This window comes from Eimeria maxima, genomic scaffold (assembly GCF_000499605.1).
Source record: "Eimeria maxima Weybridge genomic scaffold, Emw_scaff173, whole genome shotgun sequence".
NCBI lineage: Eukaryota > Apicomplexa > Conoidasida > Eucoccidiorida > Eimeriidae > Eimeria > Eimeria maxima.
Window position 1 is genome coordinate 27,973 of NW_013564644.1, and position 21,145 is coordinate 49,117.

A 21,145-nucleotide genomic window follows, 5' to 3' on the forward strand; every position below is an offset into this window, starting at 1 on the left:
GTATTGCAGCTGTTCTGGGGTCGATGACTCTTGCCATAGCCTGATCTCCTCTAAGTACACACCCCAGGCCCTTATGCTTCTGTGCTCAGGACACCCGGAGGTGAGCACAGCTGCTTTTTGGGCCCTCGTTCAAGGCCGCCTAGCAGCTCACGTCGGTTTGCGCTTAAGATTCGGGACGTTTGCCACGAGCATTATGAAGTGGCATTCACAGTGATGACCTGAAATAGTCCATCTGGCACCAAACATATTTTTAATTATTAAACCGCAGCTTGCATCAGGTGGCAATGGATGTTAGACAGGCATCCTTCGTGTGCCGCAACTGCAGACCTGCGAATTCGTCCCCATAAATCAGTTTCCCCAATGAGGGGGCAATTAAATGATTTATTGAAAGCACTGTACACAAATATGGGTTATTATACAACTTTCACATCGCAGAGTTGTCACACGTGGTGTTAAGCCCGTTCGCTGACGACTGAACATTGAGTCCCGGCTCAACGCTGAAAGCTGAGTCGTGGCTCATTGTCCTATAATCAAGGCTCCGTTTATATCTTCATTGACAGTACAAAGCTGTAAATGTCCGTTTTATTTTAATTGTAACGAGAAGAAACGGAGATGTGGGTCGTTGCTTCGAGGCTTCTGTCAACTGCCGAGCCCTCAGCGTCCTGCGTCCACTGGGCACGCGCATTCAGTAGCCCACTACTTAGATGAGTGAGTTGCATCTCTTCCTTGTCTGCGCAATGTGCGTATGTTTGTGGTAACTAAAGCAAGATTCTCTCTACTTATCTTCCTCTACCGCTTGCTTCAAAAGAAGTCATTCTAGTTGCAGTGGTTCCCGTTGACGAACAGGGCAGGGGAGAGAGCGGCTCGTGTGTATTCGTTTCTTATTGCGTGTCTGCTCCTCCAAAAGGCATATTCAAGCCCCTGTCAAACAAGCTCACCAGAAACAACTTCGTATGCAAGGAAGTACTGGCTCCCTCCTTCTTGAGCTCGGCACTGTCCCCAGTGGACGAGCACAGTCTTGCGGTCTGATGAGCATCTTCTGAAGCAAACCAGTTAAGGATTGGCATAGGTGAAGGCTTAGATCCTTGAAAAGGCCGCAAAAAAGGGTCGAAGATCTCGGCCTACTTCGGAGTTGTTCCTCTCCTGGGCATCGGGTCGTTCTGCACGTTCTGGGGTTTAGCTACAGTCGTAGCCATGTCTACACAAAGACTTAGCAGTGGATACAGCGGGTATTTACCCAGCTCCTCTCCTGATGATGAGCCGCTTCATGCACGTAGCGACACATTTTACGGTCGTCTCGGTTCGAGTGCGCGAGACAGAGGCCACGAGGTGACCCCATCGAGGCGCGGTGAGCTGTAGGAGAAAGACGCATCCTGTATCCTATGGTGTTTTGCTTCCTTAACTTATTCTGCAAATCAGCTGTTGTTCATTGTACCGTATCCTTGCCTTGATGCTGTTCCCTGCAGTCTCCTTCTCGCAGTTGTCTGCCCTTCGGAAAATATGCGTCCGACTTACTTTCGATGAAGACGCCTATCCAGGAGGGATAGACATCGGTGCGTTTGGCGGTTTAGTGCTTTTGTTTTGGAAAATACAGCAGGTAGATGCATCGCTGTGTAGCTCAGTGTATGCATGCATGACTCAAGAATAGCCGCTCATTGAAGTGCTGCATATGAAGTCCTACAACGACGCTAGGGATAAGCAGGGAGGTGCGGCTCTTCGTAGCTGCATTTGATTGTTTTTCAGGGGTAAGGCTCAGTAACCAGTCCTGTGCTTGTTTCGTTTGCAGACATCTTTGCGCTTCTTTTTGACAGTGCATGCTCATTCGTGGATTGCATCTTCTACAAGCACCCTGAAGACGCCAGCGGCAGCTTTTCCCTCAATCAAAAAACCAACTCCCTGGCTATTGACTTGGAGACCGTCCCCGACACCTGTCACTCAATCATCCTCGCTGCAGCCGTCTACACAACGGGCCTGTCAATCACGGGTGCGTGTAGTGTAGAGGGTAATGTGTGCTTCACTCTGTTGTGTGCTGTGGCATGTGCTGTGTTGTGGGCTGTGGGTTTTGCTGTGTTAAGGTGTGTGCCTGCCTCATGTTGCATTTGTTTTCAACAGAGCTGGAGGGCGGTTTAATAGAGATATGCGAGGGGTTCATGGGTCCTCCCTTGTTTTCAATCGACCTTCAGTCCCTTCGTGCAAACAACAACGTCGCAACGGACAAAGGAGGCCTTGTCTTTTTCGGTCTCTCGGAGTTTGGCGGCAAATGGCGCTGCCGCACTCTTGAGAGCTTTTGTAGTGCTCAACTCCCAGCTCTAATGAAACTTGCAAAGGCAAGAAAATGAACTGAAACACCGTCAAGAACGTCTGCTCAGTAGATACAGTATAGATTGGTTTTCTCTCCAACGATGCTGCTGGGTTGGTCAGCTGCAGCTGACACTTCCTCTGAACGCGATCTTCTAGTTTGCCTGCTAAGAATTTCATTGTGGTAATTTTTCATCCTTCGTGATTGCTCCAACAGAAGTGAACTCGTCGGGGCGCTTTTGCTTGTCTTTGTCTTTTTGCTATATTGCAGGAGGAAAGTCAACGTATCGAAGCCGATTTTGCCCTCGGAAATCTGAAGAATCTTCGCACTTTAGACTTTGTGGCGAGGACAAACGAAGTGGGCTATATTTCTCCAAGTAGACTGCGCCCCAATTATAAAATAGGCACACAAAAGCATTCATACGAAATTTTGAGTGTTACTAAATGTAGGAGTGTGACGTGCAGGCGTGTACCATCTCCCTCTGTCGTTTCAACTTATTCACATCCGTTCAGCAGTGTAGATTTAGATCCCCGAGCCGTTGGGTCTTGTACATGGGCTTTGCGTATGCAAATGAATCCTAGGTCAGCCACAACGGTGTGATCGTCAACCATGTGTGCTAGCCCATTTGATTTGGCTGTTAGAGTGTGTTTGTTCAATCTGCTTGTTGCGCATAAAGCAGGTCTCCGCTGCACTCCGTTCAGCATCTGGAAGAAGTAGCGAAGACGAAAGAAAACTCCCCTCAATTGACCCGGGAAAACTCGAAAAACTGCAGAGCCGATTTGCCGCCCTAAGGCGTAGCGATAGCGGAGCAGGTAAGCGGCAAAAACGCACAGCACTCAACACGCAGTGACAACGGTAATTAGTCGTGTCGGCCGACGTTGCTCGTGAGAAGTATTTTCATGCCTACATGCCTCTGTATCCTTTGGTATCGAGGTACACAGCTGTAAATCCTCTTGCATTTCATTCTGCATACACCTGCAAAAATGCCAAAAACGACAGTCGAGAAGACCCCATGCTCAGTAGCTTCAGTGGGTTCAAAAGTTCTCTTTGACGTGTACTCGGAAATTGAATTACCCTACTTCCTGTTTATTCCAACCAACTATTATTCTTGTTGCTTCATTTCTCTCACGACGCAGGCTCAAAGCTGGAGGCGCGTCTTTCTACCGTTGAAGAGGAACAAAAGCGACTGTCACAGCAGCTTAGTCGAGTTGAGCACAAACTCGATTTGCTTCTAGAGGGGCTCCACAGCTAGACAAACCGTCAAACCCAGTTGCCTAAGATATGCAATAGCCGCCCCCGCAGCAGCAGGTGATTCCGTGCTGTGGCCTCTTAGCCTCGCCGAGCAGTCTGTACACCGAGTCCTTAACTATGGCGGGCCTTCTCTGGTATTGTTTAGTATTGTTTGTTGGGCCGCTTGAAGGCCCTGTTCTATAACCCCTATTGCGATGGAACCTGTTGGATGAGCGGGCTATGATTGGCTTGCATGAGCCGTCATCTGGAGCTGTAGCTGCTGTGTTGTGGTGCTATGAAGTGTACGTAATGAAGTGTGCACATACTGAAGCAATAACCACTCTTAATGCATTTAGATAATAATCGATGGTGCAAAAACCGCCGTCAACGAGGGGCAGCCATTCACGGAGGAAGGTCCTCTCCCAACGCAAGCAAGACGGAACTTGCCTCCGTGCTTTGTTGTTTTCCTTATTTTTCTGTTGTTGGGTTTGTCTAGCCGTGCTGAACGCCTGCAGCTACTGTGCGTGCTGCAAAGACAGACGACGGGCGTCTCTCGAGTGTATTGTTGATAATTGTATGGTTTTACCATTTGCTAATTGCATCATTTGATTCTCAAACAAAAGACAAGCCCAAAGAGGAACCAAACTGGTCCTCCTCTCCCACCCTGCCCGCTACCACAACCGCGCAAATGGGTAGTGGGCTCCAAAGGTGAATAAATCAAAGTGCATGAGCATGCAATATACACTAAGTAATAGGCATTTAGATGTAATATGCACGTACATGCAATATAAACGTAGATGTAGTGAACATCTGCATGCGATATATTATAGCATGCGTACATCTCCCGCACGGGACGTCCAGCAGTGTGAGGCTGCGTCGAACGTCTGTGGGTGCTCCTGTATAGAAGTATAAACTAAAGGTGCAGGAAACGTGAAATCATACGCGTTGGTGTGTACGAATGTACGTACACCCGAGCCGCCTCGACACAGCCGACACCAGCAAACTATGTTCTCTGTGTGTAGCTGCCGAGTTTAAAAGCCATAGCCAAGGACTGCGCCGCTATTGGGAATATAGTAATATTCACTCAGAAGCATCGCAAGCAACAATGTGTAAACAAAAGACAGGAGAGAACCAATACGTAGCGCGCGCTCCGCCCAAACGGCCCTCTTAGACCCCGCAGGGGCCCCTGCAAAACACGAACACACAAGAAAGCCCTATTTGAGACCACTCGATAAACCCTAATAGACCAGATATATCCTGCTTGGGTTGTTTAACTGCTGCTGCTATTGCACGTCTGCCGTTGTATTCGGATCGTATGTTGGCGTGTTTTCAGTGCAGTACTGCAGTACTGTAGATTATTGCATACTAGCCATACTAGCCGATATTATTAGTGACTGAAGTAAAAAATACATAATATATGTGTGTGCGTATGATGGACGTGTGGGGAGAGGATTTCAATTTTACATTCCCTACAAGGTCACCTTAATGCAACAAGAACGGCTACATGAAACCAGAAAATGGTACTACGTTGTACTATATGAAACTTTCTGGAATTTGATTCCGAAGAGAAGAACACACGTACCTAAAGACAGGCAAAAGGCGACGCAGCCGAGGGGAGGAAAGACAACAGAAAGAAAGAAGGAGGCAATGACATACGGCAGCCAATCTTTACCTGTGTCTCCTCCTTCTGTGTCCTGCCCCGCAACAACACGCAGAACAAAAGATCCATTCCTTACGTTAGACCCGAGCTATTTAGCACTACATGTAGATATGTTATATGTTTAAATACCATATATACACGGGCAGGCACCGCTGTCTTACGTTGTCCACGAAAACCTTTGTATCCAACTCTTCAACTTCGGCGTCATCCCACATCTCCTGAACAAACGGAAAACGTGAAAAAGTAAACGAAATGAGCAGAACTAAACGATACGGAGGTAACGATATTCACTGCACGAGTATCGCATGGGTCCCAGCATTTCATGTCACGATAGCAAGGCCTGTTTACGGGTAAAACCGAGATTCACTTTTTTCATCTGTTCTGGTGTATCGTTCTGAGTCGAGGCTTGGCCGGGCATTGCGTCTTTCCCTTGCACCATTTTATCTTCCTTGGGAACACGTCTGCTGCAGGTTGTGCGCACAGCTGGGGACTGCTGCAGCTGTAGCTGTATGCAGGACGCAGTAGGGTACTGGAGGATTATGCAAAAGACGCAAAAAAAGGGGTCGTTTAAACGCTTTCGTGCCCCTCAGCCCCAAGCCGTACAGAAAGACACGGGGCCCTGTGCAGCCAGCAGTAAGTGCCGCGCCAACAGACCCTTTACGACCTGAGAAGACAGCTGAACCCGTGCCTGCCAGCTGGGTAGAGCACAAAGTCAAGACAGACCAAGGCGGAGAAGACACAGCCTCTGCTGTTGCTGCTGCTGTTGCTGCTACTGATGCTGCTGTTGTAGCTGCGGGGGTATCGCGCCTTAGGATAAGTGCTAGCCTGCTGCGTACGTCCTGCTAATAACACCAATCAGAAGATAATGATGGGATTTCCTGTGTTTAGAACAGAAGACTTCGCCTGAATTAACTTAGACGGGGTCGCAAACCTGCAAGGAAACGGCAGTCCGCAGTGCCGCGACTGCGCTGGGTTATTGAATACGCCTCTTTGATCCTTTGGGAGTTTCTCTCGATGGGTTTTCTGTCTTCAAAAAAGAAATGAACTTTGATTTCCTTCTTAAATCACAATTGTTGAATATTACGCCCAATTTCGCAGTTACAGTCAGCGGCCGGCCGCCCACAGACCTCTCCGCCCACCAGCCCAGCCCAGGTCCTCTACGAGGCCCCGGAGAACTTGAGATAGCTTTACATGTAATTTGATACGCTTAAATTAAAAACACAATTCATTTAAATATTAAAAAAGCTAAAATTCAGTATAAAGTTGGCCTACAAATTCAACACCCCGTACAAACCCACTCCCCCCTGCTCGGCGCACCCCTTCCACTCCCCTTCTTGAAATCGCCTACAGAAACCCTTAATATAAGGTTTAGACATCCTTTTGAAATAAACACTTAGTGAATTAAGTGAGTTCTGACAATAGATCACTGCAGACACTGCTACTGTGCATCGGATCCGAAGGCTATGCCTAGCAACATCCCCATTGCAGTTGCAAGGTCTATGTTATCTACAGATTGTCGGCATACTGCTCTACGAATAAAAAACAGCGACTAATGCCTCATAATGCAGCCCAGTTTGCTCGCTACGCTCCCGCTCCGGTAGAGTGGCCGAAGTACAATTAAAGCGTAATTCAACCTTTGTTTTGTGACACTCAAATTCTCGCCAGAAGCCTTCCCCCGACGGACAGACCAAGACTCACGGCCTAGGCCGCCCCATCTGTTTTATGCGGAGGAATGGATGCATGTATCCGTCTGTATTGCAAGAGAGCACAATACTCTAACAACTGCAGAATACGGACGTAAACAACACGAGATCGAGAAGAGGTTTCAAAGGCTCTTGTCTTGAACTGCCCCTTGACTTCCCACTGCCCCAACTGCCAACTCTGCTGTCGCCTCAGCGGCATAATTCTCAGCCGCCGGCTCGGTCATAGCAACCAAAACAAGTGGTCACACTCGTGGACAGCAGCAATCCTTCGGTTTTCAGCAAGGCGGAGCGAGCGCGATGAGTTTGTCTACATCAAAACGGCTCGCGTCAAACGCTGCAGTGCCCGTCAATCAATTGTAAGAATAGGTCAAGGGCACCGCCGCCTAGCAAAGAAGTTCTCCTCCCCCCATCACGACTGCACATAGAACTCAACGCTGTGCAGCAGCTGTTATCTTCTCTTTACTGGTTGATGTACTGAGAAGCGTCAATTGTTGCAGGCATCTCTGGGATGTGAACTTCAAAACGCGTCTGCACATCGTTCAACACGTTCGTGTCCTCCTGACTAGCCACGAAGGTCACAGCCAACCCTTTTGTTCCAAAGCGGCCAGCACGGCCGACCCTGAAAAAAGCCAAAACATATACAACCAGACGAGCACTGTCTCTCACATTCGTCAACAAAATTCCATCGGTGCGTCGGGATGCACGCAGCTGGTGTCCATAGAACAGATCGCACGTTCGTGGGTATGCAACCATCCATGTCAAGCCTGCCTACCTGTGTAGGTAAGAGTCGCTGCTCTCCGGCATATCGTAGTTGACGACGATGTTGACACGTTCAATATCGATTCCGCGCCCGAAGAGGTCGGTGGCGACCATAATGCGCTTTTCGAAGTTCTTGAACTGCTGATAACGGTTGATCCTGAGCACCAGCGCAACAGCCGCGAGAGAAACCTCGCCGATTCATGAGAACGAAGAAGAAAGAGAAAAACTGAAGGACAGGCAGCTTTTGGCATCGTTGTTCCTCTGCTTGAAGCCACGCTTCCATCGGAGTATTCTAAGTCACCTTTCCTCCTGGTCAAGGCCGGCGTGAATGGCGATGGATGGGAAGTTGCACTCGGTGAGGAGTTTGTTGAGGGCCTGGGCTCTTGATACAGACTTCACGAAGATGATGACCTGGTTAAACTCGAGAGAATCCAGCAAATCGTTCAGCCTGCGGTTCTTGTCTGCCTCTGCCAACTTCACGTAGTACTGCAGCAAGCCGTGCAAGGTCAGCTTGCTCTCGTCGTCGATGAAGACCTCCACCGGGTTTTGCATAAAGCGCTTGCAAACTGCCCGCATCTCCCGCCCCATCGTGGCCGAGAAGAACATGACTTGTCTGTCAGACGCAGCAGCAGCAACATCATCACCACCAAGTGCAACACCAGTTGCTGCTGCAGCTCCAGCAGCAGTTGCCCGTGCAGCAGCCCAGCCGACCTAGAAGCCCGAATGGGTTTGATTCGAGTAGCAAACGCGCGCAACATACACCTTAAGAACCCAGGACAGAAGCTTAGTATCTGTTCACGAGTTTCCCAATTCAAATCGGCAGAACACAGCACTGAAGGAAGGTCATCGGCTGACTTTTTCTTGGGTGTAGAGACAAAGATGGACTGTACGTCTTTGCGCATGTCGAGCTTCTCGAGGCACTTGTCGCATTCGTCTAGGACAAAGTGAGCAATCTTGCTGGGGTCGAGATGCTTGCCCTTGAGTAGTGCAAGGACTCTGCCTGGGGTGCCGATGAGGATGGACGGGACGCGTTTGGGGTCTGCGAGCAGTTCGATGTTCTTCTGAATGGGCACGCCACCATAGACGACTTCACATTTGACGTGCTTCAGGTACTTGCTGAAACGCTCAAACTCGTTCTTAATCTGAAACGCCAGCTCGCGTGTGTGGGCCAGCCCCAGACACATGACTCCAGGCACAGCACTGCTGTCTGCTGCTGATGTTGCTGCAGTGGCAGAAGTTCCCTCTGCGGCGTCGCCGCCACCGGCGCGCTTGGTAGCCGCCCCCGCGCCTGCTGCTGCTGCTGAGTCGACGTTGAGCTGCTGCAATATCGACAACACGAAAACCGCTGTCTTTCCCATACCACTCTTCGCCTGACATAAAATGTCTACGCCGGTAATTGCGTGGGGGATCGTCTCATGCTGCACTTCAGAGGGATGCTCGAAACCTGCAAGAGGAAATCACACACAACTAAGCAAACAAATTCCAAAAAAACAATGCAAGACTACCGTGACTCAACGACCACAGAATCAACACGCAAAATCCACGCGGAGAAACACCCACTCAACAGACACACACAAGAAGCATTTGAATACACACACAAATAAACATCAACCAACTAGAGAATACCGAGAAACACCACAAACACAAATAAACAGGCAAGTACAAACTTCGCAAAACGGAAAATATGCACTAAATCCTACACATCAACTGGGGAAAACTTCTAATGGGACAGGCGCATCAACAGCTACAAAGGCATCAATCTGTGTGCATCGCCATACGCACAACCATCTGTACACCTGGCAGCGAAAACTGCACAGCAAGCAAAATGCCATGTGCACAACAAAATGAGCTCGTGGCCTTCCAGTGCATGCACTGGTACTAATTGTCCTGCTTGCTCACTAGCAATGCAGTACGTTAATAGCTGCGTCAACTAGCAGCTATGTCTGCATACCTGCGTCTCCTATGGCCCTGAGGAGCTCTGGCTTGAGGAAAAAATCGCGGAAGCCGCTGGCGTGGATGGAGACGTAGTTGCCTCGACCTACTGCTTCCTCGCCCACACCCTTCTCCTGCATGCAAACCCTAAACCCTAGACCCTAGATCCTGATGAATCGCCTCTCTTGGTGTAAAGGGGGCAGGTGTCACAAAAAACGGATGAAACACCCAGCCCCGCAGCACATGCAAACGAAATAAAGGCAAACACACACTGCAATCAGCCACCATTACAATGGATAAATTTCATACCCCCGAAAACATCCAAGGCTGCCTTGAGGCGGTATCTGTACACCCCTTGTACACCCCCTCATAGGCGCCTCCTATGCACCTGGTTCTCAATACTGCATCTACCTCATATGCACATACATATGGATTTGTATATAGACGTCTAGATACAATGCCCATGCACATATGAATAGGCACATATACACAGAGCTCCTCCAGCGTCCGTGGATTCTTGTCACGATCTCCTCCAGGCCTTTCGCCATTGGATTTGCAAAGAAGCCAAATTAGCGACGGAAATATGCCAAAAAAACCACTACTCCCGCTGCGGACGCCGGGCACTGCTTGGCGCCCCCATGACTCCCCCCGTATGCAGTTTGCAGCTCAGAGAGGACCAGAAGCTGAAAATCTAGGTAGAATTGGAATATATATATATTTGAAGATATTAAAAAGCGGCGAAAGAGGAAGAAAGAGGCCACGTGGGGGAACAGGCAAGAGGTCGCGTGCGCGCGATGGGGGCCCGCAGCAGGTGTTGTGTTTGAGAATCTCCTTTTACCTTTGTGTCGTTTTGCTGCTCGTCTTCCTCATAATCGACCAATTCGTCGGCGGGGTTTTGCTCGAGAGCCGCCATTTTGAACAGGGGAGGTGTCTGTGGAGGAGGTGCTACTGCTGCCGTGGCTGCGGTTGCTGCTGCCTCCTGCGCCAGGGAAGAAGCAAGAAGGGCAAACGTCGTTTCGCAGCGGTTTAAATTCAATTTATTCTGCTGCTAATCAACTATATTTACAGGCAGAACGAACAGATTCACGAAGCCCAGACAGGGCCGCCCCGCATGCAGCAACGGCCGCTGAGCCCTCTTCTCTGTGCGGTGTACATTTGACACCTCCATGGGGTTGGTGGGACACGGAGCGATATAATTTACCCTGTTTTCTTCACCTTTCCCATTTAAAAAAACACTAGAAAAACGCCTACTCTCTATTTATGCCATTAGATGCACATGCTGCACGGACGCCATAACCCCCCATCCCCACACCCCGTATCCCGACTCCTCAACCATAGCGGGGGGCCGACGCGAGCTGCCTCGGAGTTAAAATACTTGAAATTACAGTTCTTCATAGCGGGTTGACCGTCCATTCAGCTTCGAGGCTTCTTCAACAGAGCGACACGCGGGCATGAGGCTGTCGTGGAACACAAGTGGCTTAATGTAAGTTGAATTACGTTTTAATGCAGCTCGCGCTACTACGCAGCTCCTCATGAAACCATATCCAAGCCCCTTTGAGTCACGCACGTTTGCCGTAGACAATTCTTTAGACACCGTGACCGTCATAAGCCAACCTCCTCTCCATGGAGCGCATCCACCTACGACGGGCAGACTGTGCATTATTTCACCCTTACTTTGTGTCCAAGCATCACAATTCCTCGCAAACTTAAAGCTTCAATAGATCTAAGTACATCGAGGCAGTTGATGGAGGTTGGGATGGGGGCAATGGACCGGAGTGGGGCAATGGACCGGAGCACCGGAGAAGAGGGTAGAAGCAGGAAAAGCGCGAAGGAACGGCGGCCCCTGTCGGTGGTGCTGCTGATGCTAAAGGCATGCGTCTTACAGCACCTGTGGTGATCAGTGGCAAAAAAAGAATCAATTTAAGGGGCAATGGGCCAAAAATTCGGGTATTCCAAGCAGTTCGCATGCAGACAACCGCCGGGCACCAGCAGCAACAGGGGGGTAATGACTTGAGGGTTTGGCCAGTCCACAAAAAGAAGCCCAGCCGACAAAGCGTGAAAAAAAGCTAGTGGTGTCAGCTGTGGATCCGAAGTATACCTGGGTGGGGGGTTGCATGCATCTCAGTGGATCCTCGACGGTTCTCCTGCTGGAGCATTACGGATTGACAATCCGGTTAACCCTCTGAATACTTGCTACGAAAGTACTGCTGACAATTCTACTTCACACCAGATAATGTAAAGGTCATTCTAGTTTACTGAATACTTCTGTCCTCCCCCGATGGGCCTCCGGTCTCTTTCCCTTTTTGCGGGGAAGAATGGGTGGAGAATTCTTAATTCTGCAACGCGAGACTGAAGAACTTCTGGACGCCCCTCGTAGTGTGCAGAAGGAGATGCCACCTCCGAATAGCTTCTACTTTCACCGGATATAGTTAAACTTTTGCTGCGAGGAGCAGCGACCCTAGGAGACCTACTTCCTGCGTAGCACGCGAATAGTATTTTATTTTTGCCTATCCCCATTCTACGCGTAGTAGTTTGTAGCAAACGCCGAAGGCGCTTCACGTGTCCAACCTCGTTCGCCCTGAATACAAGCCCATCGTCTATGTATGTAACCATCCACCTGATATCTAGCGACCCCAAGATGTTCTCACCAAGCTACCCTTACATTTCGGCAGATCTATTTACGTGTTCAGTGCGCACGCGAGTGCTCAAGTTTGCGGGCGATTGTCTCTGTTTCTCCTTTGGATGTGAAGGGACAGGAAGAAACGCTTCAGAGAAGTCGATTGACGAATGGCCGATTGACGCTCCAAGTGCTTTAGTATATATTCAATCTTATAGCTATATGCCGGTGCAGATTTACTGGCTTCCGTGTTTGCTCGAAATCACCGGATTTTGTCTCAGTTTGCCGTTTGACGTATAAAAGTTTGCCCTCTTTCAGCAGTTTATCGTCTTACAGGTCGACTTCCCTATCGCGATTGGGAGGCATTTTGTATCGCGGAATAAAGCTTGATGATGCTGCACGAGTAAGTTCGACGAGGTTCATCGGGCTCCCAGCGAGAGATCGGCATGCTACACTTGCTCGACTTATTCCCACTTTCTTTGTTACTGCGCTGTTGAATGTATGGCAGCCATTAGAACCGATATCTTCACAAGAACACAATGGAGGAACAGGAGCCCTCCATTGTTTGCGGCGATCCCGATGCATTGCTTTTAAGTTTCCTCGCCCTTTTTCTGGGCAGCTCACTGCAGTATTCCTACATTACAGGCTGCAAAGTGTGTAGGGAGCGTTGATTCCTTCGCGCTGCATAAAGCGCCAAATTGCCAACGGCCTCGAGAAACCGTTGGCGCACCTTCCATTTAGTCACCCACTGCATGCCTACGATTATTCCATGGTGGAATGGGCGAACGTAGGAGGCCCATGCCATTTAATGTGACCACCTTCTGAGTCACGTTGGCATGCTTCCCCCATACGTTTTTTTTATTATGGTGTCCTGTCTACCGTCGGCCAAGTGTCGCCGCCCAGTCTGCTCAAATGAGTAAAGAAGAAAGTTGCACAGTAGCTTCCGATCTCCGACAACTTCTCAGCCTGTTTGCTAGCATGGTGGCAACTCCTGAAAATTAGTACAAGGTAACTCGAGGAGGATCTGCAGGTGCTACTGCCACTTGCCCCCATTAGCTTTGCATCTGGGCCATGGTGTTAGTTTCCTTGCCTTGAGATTTTCCAGGCATCCTGGTCACAGCAGCCCCGGGGCTTGGGGCTGGTGCAAAGAAGACCCAGCCGTCAAGAGTTCCAGTAACCCTTCCTGCAACAGCACTTCAAGGTACCATAATGAATACCATAATAGTGAAGCAACTCCAAACCCCTTCATATGCTTGAACTAATGGTAAAAACAACTGCAAACGAGACTAAGTTCGCTTTCAGTAGCCAGCCTGCTACCCAGTAGAGCACATGCACCCAGTCCGAAGATACCATGCTACACACCGCACAAGTTGGCACAATTTGACCACTATGACCGACTTGTGCGGTGTTTAGCATGGTATCTCCGGACTGGGTGCATGTGCTTTACTACAACTTGACCAGTAGATGCCGCATGCGCACAACTTGACTACTATGATCTTTGTGTGTATGCGGCATCTAGCTATGTCAGAGGAGTCTACAAACCCGGCAATTCTGTTAGATCCTCCATAACTAAACTCCTGAGCTAGGCAGTTGTAAGGCAGCCAGTGGCGGCAGTTTACTATAGCAATGGAGCGCCGAATCCTTCGGGTGAATAATGAGCTCTCTGGATTTGAGAGGCGGCTCTTTGGACGTGCCGTGCAATGGCCGGACTAGCCAGCTGACCGCTAGAGAGCGGAAGCCTCAGAAGACCAGAACGGGCGACATGGGACAAGTCGCACCTTTAAGCAAGCAGGCAGCAGGTTCTAATCGCCACCCGTAAACACAACTACAAAGATAATTAATGCATTAGTAACGTTCGGTGGGCGCGACAGGTTCATACAACTACTTAATCAGGCTAGTTGCTTCGCTCTCTTCTCACCTAGCTGTGGCTAGCCGTCACTTTATCAGTATAGCTATATGATGCTTTCACTGCCACTGTGTTCGCTACGGAGGACGAGGACGTAGCAACTGTATAAACTGTTCGTCTCCATGGTTCTTGGGTTTGTTGCATGCACGAGCCACGCTCCAACTTCCAAACCTCAGATGGGGGAAACATACACTTCATGCGGGCACACTGCAACACTGACACGCATCCCTAGATGCCACTTCGGCTGTTCTTTAAACTATCTCGTACGACCGCTGCTCAATATAGTTTCGTACACAACAACAGTTGCACTTTCTCGTAATGCAGCTCAAACAAGAGGTATATTTGTCTATCAGCGCCTCTACCCCTGTTAGCTTCACGCCATTACTGTTTACTGTGTGCTGTGTCTACTCTATCTGTCACTGCTAATCTGCGTTAAACCGCCTCGTATCGTCAGCTTCCTTTTGTGCACGAAGCGCATAAGCTGCATATTTCAGTTGGTGTAATTCACCATAAGGCAATTGCCCTTGGGGTTTTCTCTGCAGAATTTGAGCGGAAAGTCCAAGTAGAAGAGGAGCCGTAGAAGAGGTTTATTTGCTAATGCAGATAAACGCACAAATCGGGCTTTGACTGACCCTGACCAGTAATATAAATTATTTACAGTTGTTTACAAGTGAACATACACCCGAAAACACTGTTGATTTAGGCAGTGCCGACCTCCACTTCGCTTAAGTAGTCTTTTATCTCTGCTGGAGTCAGCACTCTAAACTTGCGATCTTCCCCTATAACTCCGATTTCAATTGACTTCTCTGTCAGCGCCCCCTCAAATCCCTCACGTAGAGTTAAAATGGCGGTGTGAATTGCGTCTTCGAGTTCTATATCTGAGGTGTATCTGCAGGTGAAAGCATACACCAACCCACAACCCACAAACAAGAAATTGCTCCCTCATGCTCCCCAATCTATCCCATGAAAACGCAGAGGCGAAGTATTCTCTTTAAATGAGAGCAAAGGGCGATGCAAGCATCGTCACGCTCCAGTTTTATTTCACAGCGATGTACTAACAACAGACATTTAGCATGGAAAGCACTGAAGTCTAGCAACAGACTGACCGACACAAAACCCGACAGATTCCATTTTTTCTCTACCTTTACACCGTTGTGAAGAACATGTTAATCGTGCATATATTTCTAAAGTTCTTCTAGTGTGTTTCTAAACAAATCACCATTCGCATGCATTCACCAATTCAATCTTTTATTCCCCCCACCCACCTCTTCTCCAGGAAAGTCTTTGCGTTTTGCATATCGCGGCCAATTGCTGACGCCTTCCATCCAAAGTACGCGCCGCTGGGGTCTACCTGGTACAGCTGAGGCCCGAAGTCGTCGTATCTAATCAAACCGCACAAACATACATATGTTTTAATTCATGCCTGCATGCCTGTATGCATGCCAAGCTAGCCTGCTACACTGCATTCATGCATGGCTAGCTCGCTTGGATAACACGCCCAGCTAGCTAGGCGCTGATAAGGAACTGCAAAAGCAGCAGCAGCGAAAGCTTACCCTGCCACCAGCAACGAAATGCCAAATGGTCGCACACCCCCACTTTGAGTGTACTCCTGCATAACTGAGGCGACTCCCTGCACTAGCTGGTTTGTAGGCATCGGGGTTTTGTAATAAAGTTCGTATGCAGCAGCCTGCAGCAACAAACAAGAATACAGCTGGCTTCACGGTGATTTAAACAGCGGTGCTGCCTACACTTCTTCAGCTTTCGCAACAAATTCAGCCTAAAATATGCTTCCTTGTCTGTTATCTCTTTCCGCTGCTTCTTGTCGCTGCTGCTGTCTTTGTTGCATTGTCTATATCTTTTTTGCTGCTTCTGTTTCTCCCTTTCAAGCATTTACATATTTTACAGTCACCAGAGACTCGCTGCTTTGTTTCATGCAAGTTCACTCTACACAATCTGCATGCAACTGCATCTCCTGCCGCATGTACACTTGCTCTTTTTCTTGATTAGAACCGCCTTGTAGGATTCTATGCTGTGAGTTCATTTATCTCATTGGGTTTGGTGTACTGGGTTTATACGTGCTGCATGTGGTGTATGTGCAGTAAATAATTCTGTTCTGGTCATTTCTGTTCGGTTTCTCCATATTCTCACTTCCTTTCTGCCCTTCTTGAGGACCACCCTGAAGTCCGCCGGCATTCCTGCGAAGACGCAGCCGACGGAGGGGGTGAAGGTATCAACTTTGCTGATGGTATGAGGTTCAAGGAGAGGAGTTGGGAGCTTCTTTTCTGCTGCTAGGACCACTCCGTTCTTCGCTTTGATGCCCAAAGCAGGGGCGCCTTGCTGCACGCGGTTCAACGCATACTCAATCTGCACCAGCTTTCCGCTAGGCGAGAAGGTCGTGAGGCTGAACGAGTACTGGCCGTCCGACATCGTTGACTATTTGTGCAGAATAAGCAAGGGGAATATAACAATATTTCAATTGACCGGGGTGCCGAAAATACGAACTAAGGAAAGAGGATAAGCTGTCCGCCGGCCAAAGCGTGGTGATTGCGCGTTGGGTGAGGTGTGCGTACACCTCAAATTATCTGCAGTTTCTGCAGCAAAAAAGAATTGGGAAGTTTCACTTTCGTTTGCTTTAAGCAGTTTAGAGGGGGGTGGTGCATGCAGAGGAGCCACCGCTGCATAAGCCGCTAGCACTCATGCTGTGGATGCAGAGGCCATAATAAGGGAATTTCTCCGAGAAAACTTAACATAAACACATATAAAAATACAATTTTAGTAGAACTTTCCTCCGATTCGCGCAGGCGTGCTGTACCGTGCTGAGCTGTCATCAAACGCCTGCAGCCCCGCCCTCATGCAGTTCTTGCGTGTGTGTAGGTATAATTTCATTAATGGATGCTATGGATTCCTTTTGGATTACTCCACTTCAAAAATAAATATTAAATTGCCTAAATACAAGCACTCTACATATTTCATTCTATATATTTGGTCGTTGGTTCCTCTTCAGCACGCAAGTTGCTGTCCTCTCATGCACAGCACACACACTCAGGCTTTGGGATGATGAGAAAGCTGCCCTCAAGTTAATCCTCTCTGCGATTTTGGTGAAGTTTTAATCATACTTTAGCTTATTTTATAGTGTCTAGACACCGTATTGACGGCTAGCTGCTCGCCCATGCTGCAGAAAGTCGTCGAACACGTGAACTCCATTTCTAATAGCATCAAATAGACCACCAGTAGATGCTGGTGTGCACGGCATTTTGTTTTCCTCCCCATTCTCCACAAGCTGCATATGTTTGTTTCTCTTATCCATATCTGTGCAGTAGATATCTCCTCAACGCTGTATAAGTACAAGACAACAAGCTGCAGGGACATAGAAGCAGTTGTCTCATGAACAAAAGAAGTTGCTCCCGCATCACTACAACGTGATGTCTTCATATATTGTTACTGAGCAGCAGGCCTCATATTGCTGTTGAGCAGCATAGTCTTCATGCAGCAGCAGCAGCAACAGAACTGCAGATGAACAAATGCATTGCACTAGAGAAGAAGACCCAAAGCAGCAACAGCAACAGCTGCGGATACCAGATAAGCAGCATATGGACTTCTGTTGTTTCTTTTCTTTGCGGTACTCTTTAGTGCGTGCACCCTCGGGGGAGCCATAGCCTGCCACCTTCCATCCACGTCCCGTCTTATTTAATATTTCTCTCTACACTCGGCCGTATGCACAGCACAACGACAAACATCAGATCCTGTTTATGCTACATGCATCGGCTCAGTGGCAACCATTTATTCACCTCAACAACCAAGAAAAAGCGGCTTTTGAATATATGTTCCTGTCCAGCGCTGCACTCTCCCGCAAATAGTCTGCCTATAGGGTCTTCTGTCGCTGGTAAGAGCAAAGAGGGCTGCATGCACCACCTATTCTCAGCGTCAAGAACAATGCATTCATGCACCTTCTATCCTAAGGGTTAGGAAGAGTGCATGCATGGAACAGTATCTACAACTTATATATCAGCGTGCGTACTGGGAATTATATTCTAATATATCTGCATCTATGCCTCTGTATTCACCTGTCTATTCAGCCACGTCTTGCGTGCATTTTATGTACACCTAGGTACATGCATCGTATATAAATACTGCATAATACCCTGAATCGAGCACAATTTATCCTGTCTGCCCCTTGTCTTTAAAAAAAAGAAAAAGGGACATAAAACCCTCACACCGCGTTCGTGTGGCGGAAGTACACCGCATGCATGAGCAAGGGTGAGCAGGCGCTGTACATACATACGCCCGAAAGAGATTAACTACAAGTGCAACATAAGTTGTATATACACCCACAGCGTGTTCCTTCCCTGTGAAGAGCGAGCTGCAGATACACCTGAAGCGCGTCAATTACACGGAAACAAGCGCTGCGCATACACCTGAAACAAGTTAACTACAAAGGAGACGCGAGCTGCACATACACATGAAACACGTTAATTACCCCATGAGCTGCATATACACCTGAAGCACTTCACAGGCCCAGACAAAGCAATACATAATCCACTGTGGATGCATCAAGCTCCCAAAGCAGCCTTCTTCGACTGCAATGAAGGAGCAAGCAGCATAAAACATTTAGGAGAGAATAAAAGGGGACGAGGGGTGAAGGATGTCTACTGCACACCCCTTCTGCTGCTGCAGACCCTACGAGGGGCCCCGCACTTTTCCCATGAACCACGAATCAAGCTAAACCCATTCGGTGTCTGCAGCAATATTTTGCTGCTGTTCCGCACAGACCCTGCATGCATGCATCCATACTTGCATGCAATAACGGTATTCGTAGTTGCTGACCTTGGCTTATTAACAGCCTTCAGGCCTCCCTGGTGTATCATGTGCCCATTTTCTGCATCCTCCTTCTCCCCATTCTTCACCCCACCTATGCCCCCCGACGCCATTGGGCCCCCATCTATCCCCCCAGCTCTTTCCGCTGCTGCGAATAGGCCCTTGGGAGTCCCCTTGATGCGGGTTATTTTGCGGGTTTTCTTCTTGCCAGTGTTGCGCCCATTTCTGCCCACTGCCGTCATCAAAGAATTGTTCCCCCCAACGCTCAACTCTCCTGTTGCCGCATGCATCCCGTGCCTCTTTGTGGGCCGTTTTCCAACCCCAACGCTCTTCCCATGTCTCCATCCAACTCTCACCCTGCGCATAAACGCTAAACCGTAAACCCTACTGCACTCAAAACCTTCCTCGCGGAACTTCCCGACTCGCACTCCTGAGGATAGAGCTTTACAAAAACAAAATGGCGTGACACCAAAACCCCCAACCCTAAAGACTAACATTCACAGGTAAACCCCAGAGGAATCGTACGGCCAAAACACCACCGAACAAAACACAGCAAAAAACGAAAAACAAGTGGCAGCCCGTCAACCCTAAACAACAGAGAACAAGCACACCCTCAAAATACACACCGTTGCGTTGCTTCCCTTCTTCTCTGCCCACGTTTCTGTCTTGGTGTCACCGTCAAATTTCTCTCGCCACCGCTCCTCCCATGTATCTCCTTGCCTGCACAAACCCAAAACCATAAATCTTAAAACCCTAGACCCTCGGCCTCCGGGAGAAGAGGCCGAGTAACTTTACGTAACAGCGGCAGCAATTTCTTCCCAACAGCAAAGAAAGCACAAAATGCCTTAGAATGCACCACACACATATAAAGGGTTTAACGTTGAGGCGTTCAGGTTTTTTGGACATGTAGGGTGTGCAGTTTATCGGCACCAGGGTTTTCAGTGACTTATGGTTTAAAGTGTGCTGAAAACTAATTTTTGCTTGGTGGTTTCGGTTGAAGAGCCTCAATCCAATACATATACGATGCGGTCCAGGGTTTAGGGTTTACTTGTTCCATCCGGATTTTTCGGCGGATTTTTCGGAGGGTTTTTCTGTCCATTTTTCTGTCCATTCTCCATTCTGATCTCCTCCTTTTTTAACTGCCCATTGCGTCTCTTGGTGATTTCCAAATCTTTCTTCAAACCAAGAAGTAACCTCTCTGTCGCTGTGCTCTCTGAGGAATGCAACAAACACACTGGAAATCCTAAACCTTAAACCCTAAACCCTATGTAACTCTTTAGAGCTCTGGGGAAAGCTCTGCTACCCAAGTCTCCTCCCTGTTGTCTCCTGCGCCACTCTCCCTTCACGCCGCCGGCGGAGATGTTTGCCTCCCTCTGTAGTTTGTTTTTTCTTCTTGTAGTTTATCTAGGACACAGACTGTCTCTGCGTCTCCTGCCATTCATGTCCCCTGCCACTTATGTCCCTGGCTCCCGCGTGGACTCTGATTAGGGGATTAACAAAAAAGCGGCGTCCAGTATGGTGGTAGTTTAGGGTTTAGGGTTTATCTATAACGCTAGTGTGTGCTGCCTCCGTTACTAGGGTTATAGCGCTAAGGGTTTCGAGGGTGTTGGGAACGTTTGCTAGGCTTAAAATGGGGTGTTTCGGGTTTAGGGTTTAGGGCTTAGTATCTGTGAGAATAGCGGACGTTCGTTTCCATTCGTTGCCTTCTTTGAGTGTATGTCGATCTCCATTGCTGTTTTTTTCTATTTTTTCAACAAATTTGCTGCCTCCATTCCAATGTTCTTTTTCCCACCATTGCTGCTCCCATTCTTTTTGCTGCTCCTTGCTGCTGCCGCTGCTGCTGCCCCACCGCAGCAGCACTTCTCCTCCATTCTCCTTCTCCTCCCAGCTCTTGTCCACCCATCTGTCTTCTCCTCCCGCCCCACAACCCCAACGCTCCATCCAAGTAGTGCCGTCGCGTCGGCTGCCGCGCTTCTCTCCTGCAGCAGCAGCAGTAGCAGCAAACACACAAATGTGTATGCGTACGCGTACCGTATGTATGCTAGCTGTGTGTACATTTTGTAGCGCACCTCATAAACACAGCTTATGCGTTATAATAAACATGCACAAGAACATACGATTTATATGATATATAACATACTGTTGATATATCCTAAATACTTTTATGCTGTAAACGTACTATATATACACAAATTATTTATTCATATATATATATATATATATA

General features: G+C 48.5%; 5 protein-coding genes across 5 annotated transcripts; 1 reads left to right on the plus strand and 4 right to left on the minus strand.

The window, feature by feature from the left end:
• Positions 1-1,194: 1,194 nt before the first annotated feature.
• Positions 1,195-3,551, plus strand: EMWEY_00019590 (hypothetical protein, conserved; the record flags this gene model as incomplete). The annotated part of the gene is made up of 7 exons (XM_013480213.1): positions 1,195-1,348; positions 1,467-1,553; positions 1,787-1,984; positions 2,113-2,228; positions 2,570-2,656; positions 2,979-3,111; positions 3,436-3,551. 7 exons carry the CDS (start codon positions 1,195-1,197, stop codon positions 3,549-3,551), a joined length of 891 nt encoding a protein of 296 aa, XP_013335667.1.
• A 1,009-nt stretch (positions 3,552-4,560) lies between these two features.
• On the minus strand, positions 4,561-5,607 carry EMWEY_00019600 (hypothetical protein, conserved; the record flags this gene model as incomplete). The annotated part of the gene is made up of 4 exons (XM_013480214.1): positions 4,561-4,715; positions 5,112-5,223; positions 5,351-5,407; positions 5,557-5,607. 4 exons carry the CDS (start codon positions 5,605-5,607, stop codon positions 4,561-4,563), a joined length of 375 nt encoding a protein of 124 aa, XP_013335668.1.
• A 1,744-nt stretch (positions 5,608-7,351) lies between these two features.
• Positions 7,352-10,919, minus strand: EMWEY_00019610 (ATP-dependent RNA helicase, putative; the record flags this gene model as incomplete). The annotated part of the gene is made up of 7 exons (XM_013480215.1): positions 7,352-7,511; positions 7,665-7,808; positions 7,953-8,264; positions 8,507-9,095; positions 9,603-9,717; positions 10,422-10,562; positions 10,896-10,919. 7 exons carry the CDS (start codon positions 10,917-10,919, stop codon positions 7,352-7,354), a joined length of 1,485 nt encoding a protein of 494 aa, XP_013335669.1.
• A 3,886-nt stretch (positions 10,920-14,805) lies between these two features.
• Positions 14,806-16,533, minus strand: EMWEY_00019620 (proteasome subunit alpha type 2, putative; the record flags this gene model as incomplete). Its single annotated transcript, XM_013480216.1, has 4 exons — positions 14,806-14,995; positions 15,372-15,488; positions 15,660-15,793; positions 16,255-16,533. 4 exons carry the CDS (start codon positions 16,531-16,533, stop codon positions 14,806-14,808), a joined length of 720 nt encoding a protein of 239 aa, XP_013335670.1.
• Positions 16,534-18,613: 2,080 nt separating this feature from the next.
• On the minus strand, positions 18,614-20,900 carry EMWEY_00019630 (AT hook motif-containing protein, putative; the record flags this gene model as incomplete). The annotated part of the gene is made up of 5 exons (XM_013480217.1): positions 18,614-18,683; positions 19,016-19,278; positions 19,548-19,641; positions 19,970-20,155; positions 20,714-20,900. Coding segments are annotated over 5 exons (800 nt in total), but the record flags the coding sequence as incomplete, so codon positions are not given.
• Between the last annotated feature and the right edge of the window lie 245 nt (positions 20,901-21,145).